The sequence below is a fragment of the Marmota marmota genome, unplaced genomic scaffold (genome assembly GCF_001458135.2).
Source record: "Marmota marmota marmota unplaced genomic scaffold, marMar, whole genome shotgun sequence".
NCBI lineage: Eukaryota > Metazoa > Chordata > Mammalia > Rodentia > Sciuridae > Marmota > Marmota marmota.
The window spans coordinates 10510833-10517636 of record NW_025999945.1 but is presented as its reverse complement, the minus strand read 5'-3'; the positions used below and the strand labels follow the sequence as shown (position 1 = coordinate 10517636).

Below are 6804 nucleotides of genomic sequence, written 5' to 3'. Positions count from 1 at the left end.
AGGTTGTGGATTAGTGAATTTAATTTCTTTAATGTCCTTTCAGGTAATTTTCCAGTATATCAAATGCTAGAAACTATTGTTCCAATATGGAACACTTGCAACCTTCAAGAAGTAACTCATGGTCTGGAAGGTAAGTCTTAAATTCTAGTTAATTGAAGCTGGTAATCTACACATGAGAAACTAAACAAAGATTACTGATGTTTAGCATGATTACTCTGAGGTAGAGTTAAACGTTTAGGAAAAATGTTTTCAACATAGAATTTAGAGTCGAAGGGGATATAGTTCTATCTCTGGCAACCCTCTCATTTTAACAGATTAAAAAACATCCTGTATTTTTAAGCATGCTCTTTTAACTCAGTTCACATTTGTAATATTTAGCCAGTAAATATTTGAGGTCTACTACTGTGTGTGCAAAAATAAGCCATTCTATTTCAAAGCATGTTTGAAAACAAGATATGAATTTAGCCAGGCATAGTGACACTTGCCTGTAATCTCAGTTACTTAGGAGCCTGAGGAAGGAGGCTTGCAATTTCAAGGCCAGTCTCAGTACCTTAGCCAGACCCTGTTTCAAATAAAATAAAGAGGCTGGAGATATATCTCAGTGGTACAGTGCTTACCTAACCTTTTGGGGAAGCCCTGGGTTCAATTCTCAGTATAGCCTACCACCACCAAATAAAAAAGACACAAGTTTGCTTGGAGGATCTATAAAAATGGTATAAAGCTGGGTTTTTGTTTGTTTTTTCCTCTGATACTAGGGATTGAATCTAGGCATGCTTTACCGCTGAGCCACACCCCCAATCCTTTTTCAAAATTTTTATTTTGAGACAGGCTCTCACAAAGTTGTCAAGGCTACTCTCAATCCTTCTGCCTTAGCTTCCGGAAATTGCTGCTATTGCAAGCACGCAACACTGTACCCAGCCTAAAGCTACTTAAATTTTAAGAAAGAGAAATAAAGGGATCCTTGAGGAATAAAGGCTACACTAGAAATATAAGAGATTTCAAAAAAGTTCTTACTCCTCACTGTTGATCCAGTGAACATGGAAGTAGTAGTACCCATCTAGAATTTCAATTTTGAAATACAGGAAAGGGTCAAGGGTCTGAGGAAAGGTTACTGCTAGGGCTCCCACAACAAAGTCATTATAAACACAGAGAGGTACCCATGTGAAGCTGAAGCAAGCTCTCAACAGGGACTGAAATAGAGCTCTCTTTATCAGGAAGGAAAGGAAGCAGGAAATGACCACAGAGGCCTTCCAAAATGAGAGCAGTCCCATCCTAAACAAATTCCTGTATCTCCTACATGATTCCTACTCTAGTCAATGAAGCTCCTATCAATTATGTGTCTTAATTGAATACAATACTTTGTAGTAAGAATTGCCATAAAATGTTCCCCCCTTTATTTAAAAGACACATGAAGCTATTTTTAAAATGTGTTTGTTATAGACTGTTGCCCAGTTAAAGGAAAATGAAGTGAGAAAGGAAAGAGAAGGGCAGCAGAAAGGATAAATAGGTGGGAGAGAAAAAGAGTCATAAAATGAACAGAGGTGGTAACTGATTGTAATGGGGAAAGAGAATCAAGAGCCAACTTTTCATCCCAGTCCACAACTAGCTAACTGAACTTCTTTAGGTAGTGAGCTTCCTCATCTGAAACTTCAATCAGGAGTAGAAGCTGCACCCAAGAAGAATTCATTCTAGGACAAGCCAATCCCAAGAAAAGCCCTCATCAGGAGCTTCAGAGTTGAGAATGACAACTATACACAGAAGAAAGTTATTTCTGATTATTTTATCTGAAGATGGAGGTTTTGTTCCAAATTACTCACTAGAGAATAACAAAAGGAATCCATGAATGTTGCCAATTCAATCTTACCTGAGTAGGATTTATACCAGTGTTAGATTTGTAGATTCAGACTAAAAAAACTTCACAGTCCTTGCCTCTAATGTGTTTACAATCCAGTTACGGTTTTAGCTAAATACTAAAACAAAAATTGTGCCTCTGACTCTGTCCTTTCCCCAGAAAATCATATAAAGGAAGCAATGACTTCTGGAGTCTTGACACTTACATCTCAATTAAGAAAAATTTTTAAAGAAATTAATTTTAGGGTACCCAAGTTTCTGACTTTAAATCCAGTACATAGTATAAATACTATAGTCATTAAATGTCATCAAGCTATATTAATAAAAGTCCTATTAGACAATTTGAAGGAAAATTTTAATTTGACAAATATTCTGTCTACTGCTAAGATGAAAGCTTCTACCTAATATAATTTCCTTGTTGCTATTCATAAATTACAATGCAGATACAAGTATCTGTTTTCCAACTTAATCCCCACTACCCTGCACTCCACCTTCACCTCAGAGACCATTGTGCAAATCATATCTGTTCTTAATGCTTGGCACAAAGGAAGCACACAGGGCACTCTGGTTGAATTGGTGATCTCCAAGGTCTTTTCCTGGTCTAAAACTGCCTGACACCTGACATCAAAATATGAACACCGAAGGGCACAATGTGTCACAAATACATAAATTTAACTCACACTGAAACATTTTAGAATTGCCTCTACAATTTTTAAATATATTTTTGCAACTACAGAGTTCACTACCATATATTTTGTTCTATGAGTAACGCAATAGCAGGATTTCCCACCCTTGATTTAAGAAACTTTTATTTGTAAATTTAAACAAGAAGGGGAAATGAGACAATAAAAGAGGAATAAGAAATAACAATTATGGTCACACAGTAGGGGGAAAAAAAGAGGCTCACTTAGGAGAAGCAGAAAAAAGGGCCTTCCTAGATACAGAACTATAGTTATTTGGCGTAACAGGTTGGTATCTAATTCTAAACACCAAACCAACTGTATTTTAGTAAAGGCCACTGAAACAAATGACTAAACATTATGAAATACAACCACTTCTACTTTCAAGAATTCCCAAACTACTTGAATGGTCTTAGACTCCACGCAAATAAACAGCTCTGCAAAATGATTTCCCTTCTTTTTCACAACCACAATCTGTAGGCCTCTCCTGACCCCCGGCCCATCCAAATCCTTATAATATAAATATTTAAAAAGAAAGAAAGAAAACGGGGCCCAGGTTATGTTTTTCTGGAAGAGACAAGCGCAGATAGAGCACTAGCAGGTTGGTCAGACCTGAATACACAGAGACCAGGTGTGAATGCATGTACAGCCTCCGGGCGACAGAAAGATTTGCTCTCCACAGAGCTCCAACTTCTCCTACCCGAAACACAAAGCCGACCCAGTTCCTTTTCCTCTAGTGACAAATCAAAGCTAAGTCTCGACGCGCGGGGGCCGCACGGAGGCAGCCATCCAAGCAGCTCTCGGAAGGCTCCGGCCCGGCCCCGCCCCAGGCCCCGCGCAGCCTGCGCTGTACCTGGCGAAGAAGTCGGCGAAGCCACCACTCCGTCGAGCCCGGGCCGAGGTCCCTGCGGGGCCCTGCTCTGCCGCAGGCGAGGGCACCGGCGGCCCAACCGATGGCAAGTGGTCGCCGGGGCTCTGGCAGCGGCTCACCTCGAACGTGTTCCGAGAGTTCAAGTGGACGTCAGGGAAGCCGTGGCTCGGCTCCGCGCCCACACCCCCACTAGTCCTCCCGGCCGAGCTGGAGGGGGGCGCGCCCTCCTCGGAAGCCCCGGCGCTGGCTCGTAGCGGCTCCAAGTCCTCTCCGCCACTGCCGGCGGGGCTCTCCCCTGAGCCGCTGCCCGAGCCCTCCGACTCTCTAGCGTCCGAGGCTGCCAAGCAGCGCTTCGCAGTGGGTCCTCCAGCGGCGCGGCCCAGTCGGACGGGTTGTCAGCGCCATCCGCACCCTCGTCGCCAGGCCCTTCCAGGAGGAGGCGGCCGCAGGGATAGTGGCGGCGCGACTCCGGGCCGCCGGCGCGAGCCAGCCCTCGAGCCTCCTCCAGGTCACGACAGTCCTGGCCCAGCAGAAAGCCCGAGTCCCCGTTGGTCATGCCTCCGTGTCGCGGCGCGCGAGGATCCGCCGCCTCCGCGCCGCGGTGCTTGGAGCCGGATCCCGGCGGGCAAGTGCCGGAACGCGGGGCTGCCGAGGGCGGCGGGGCGACGGCCTGGCCAGCGGGGAGGGGACAGTAGCAGAGCCCCGGACCCAGCTGCTCCCCCGCTGCCTCGAGGTAACGCTGCAGCAGCTGCCGAGGCGGCGTCTCCTCCTCCTCCTCCTCCTCAGCCTCCTCGGGCGGCTCCACAGCGCCGACGCCTCCGCCAAAGCCGCCCGTGGCCCGGATCATCTTCCCGTCCTGGCCCACGGGCTCCGGCGCCAGAACCGGGAACAACTTGGCATTTCTTCCCGAGCAGGCTCCGGCATCCTCCGGACCCACCATCTAAGGGCCGGGTAGTCGCGGCCGGAGCAGGCGGCGAAGGACTCGCCGGCACAGGCTAGCCTAGAACAGCCCTGGGTGCTGCTGCTAGGGCTGCGGCCGCGGCCGCCGCAACGTTGCCAGACCCACCCCTCCCACCCGCGGGGTCTGGGAGTTGCAAGAGGGCGGGCGCGTGCCCGGGCTCGCGCACGCGCAAAAGCCGGACCGGTCAAGCTGCGACCAGGAGATTCCCCGAACCATAGAGACGATAGCTAGAGCGACTCGGGCGGCCAATCTGGGATCTGGCGTCTGGTTGGTGGAGGCTGGTTTGCGCACTCCAAGGGTTGACAGTTCTTAACAGAAGCGCGGGTATTGCTCTCTTAGAAAAAACTCACTTGGCGTTACTTCATTTATAAGAGTAAAATATAGGATGTTAGTGTCCTTCCAGCTCTAATTGGTCACTAGTCAATTTTACGATTTTTGCCTCCTTCTACGCTACAGTAAAGGATTTCATTGCTTCATGGCATTATCTTCTCCACTGCATCTTCGACAGTACTACGAAAGTCAACTTTCTTTCCCAGAACCGCGTTTCGGTACATTGTTTCTGTTATTACCTAAGGAGGGAGAAGAAGTGGAATCAGGCGGAGAAGGACTAATCATAATTTCAGCAACCAATGATGGATTAAAATGAGGTGATGACTAGGGAATAGAAATGAAATGTATTTAAAGTATAAAATCACAAGATGTGACAACGAACCAAGGAGCGATAGAGGAACCAACAATCACTACAAAGCTATAAAACTGAAACTGATGTGGTTTGAAATAGGAAATAGAGTTGGAAAAATTTTTCCTGATTAATAGAGGAAACATCTGGTAAAGCAAAAGGCTGGAACTGTCTAGTATACAGTTAAGAGTTCCAAAAACTTAAGTTAGGGTTTAGGTTTGGAAATGCAGGTTGATTAGTCATCTGCTAATGAAACTTTAGATGAATAATAAGTGACATCAAACCTTGGAAGAAAGAACAAGGTGGAGTGACCCAAAGATGTCATTATTTCAGAATAGAAAAAAAAAATTGTATTGCAAAAGATTAAAGAGTCAGGCAGCAGTCCTAAATAAGATGAACAGCAAATATAGAACTCTCATTCTAGAACTGTGTCAGTGAAAGCAAAGACAAAAATGGAAGAATGAAGTAGAAATCACAGGAAAAAGTATTGTGGAGTCTTTAGAAATTACATTTATTATTAGATCTGATAGTATATAATAATAATAATGACTTATTATTAGGACCTAATAATAATCCTAATTTGTTATTAGGATCTTTCAGGAGGAAGAAATGACTTCTGGGACACAGGTAGAAAAGTCAATATGGCAAGAGATAAAAAATATTTTTGAATTATATATGTTGATAGTGTAGTACTCCAAAATATGTAAAGAATTCACATAACTAAACAATTAAAAGACAAACCAATTTTAAAATGGGCAAAGGACTTGAATATATATTTTTCCAAAGAAGATGTTAATGAGATATTAATAAGCATATTTAGTCATATTACCTTTAGGAAAAGGCAAATCAAAACTACAATGACATAGTACTTCACACACACAAGCACTTTAGCAATTTTGAAAAAAAAAACAAAATAACAAGTATTGGAGAGAATGTGGAAAAGGTAATAATTGCTGATGGTATAGCTACTTTAAAAAATAGCTCATTAGTTATTCGATAAGTCAAACATATCATTACCATACAACCCAACAATGCTACTAGTAGGTGTATATCTAAAAGAATTGAAAACAGGTGTTCAAAACAAAAATGTTTTACATGAATGTTCAAATCAATAATAGTCATCATAGTAACCAAAAGCTGAAAACAACCCAAATGGATAACCAAAACTGGTATATTCATATAATAAAATGTTATTCAGTTATAAATAGGAATAAAGTACTGATACAGTACAACCTGATGAATCTCAAAAACATTATGCTAAGAAACAAGACACAAAGATAACATGTTATATAATTCCATTTATATGAAATATCCAGAATAGGTAAATAGAAACAGAAAGCAGATTAATGATTTTCAACCACTGGGGGAAGGGGGAATGACGCCCAGTGGATATAAGGTTTTATTTTGGGGTGAAATAAAATGAATGAATATGGAGTGAACATGAAAATGTTTTGGAACTAGAGAGAAATGGTGGTTGTACAACATTGTGAATGTACTAAATGTCACTGAATTCTATATTTTAAAATGGTTAATTTTGCCATACACAGTAGTACACGCTTGTAATCCCAGAGACTCAGGAGGCTTAGGCAGCAGGATTGCAAGTTGAAGGCCAGCCTCAGTGATTTAGTGACATCCTAAGCAATTTAGTGAGCCCTTGATTCAAGATAAAAAATAAAAAGGGCCGGTAGAGGTGGTGCACGCTTGTAATCTCAGCAGCCAGGGAAGCTGAGACAGGAGGATCTTGAGTTCAAAGCCAGCCTCA

The 6804-nt window shown here is 43.2% G+C and overlaps 1 protein-coding gene across 1 annotated transcript; it reads right to left on the bottom strand.

Moving 5' to 3' along the window:
* Positions 1-2643: 2643 nt before the first annotated feature.
* On the bottom strand, positions 2644-4499 carry Tbc1d12 (TBC1 domain family member 12). Its single transcript, XM_048801777.1, is given in 2 exon segments — positions 2644-3751; positions 3754-4499. Coding segments are annotated over 2 exon segments (1059 nt in total). The 5' UTR covers positions 4343-4499; the 3' UTR covers positions 2644-3281.
* Positions 4500-6804: the final 2305 nt, after the last annotated feature.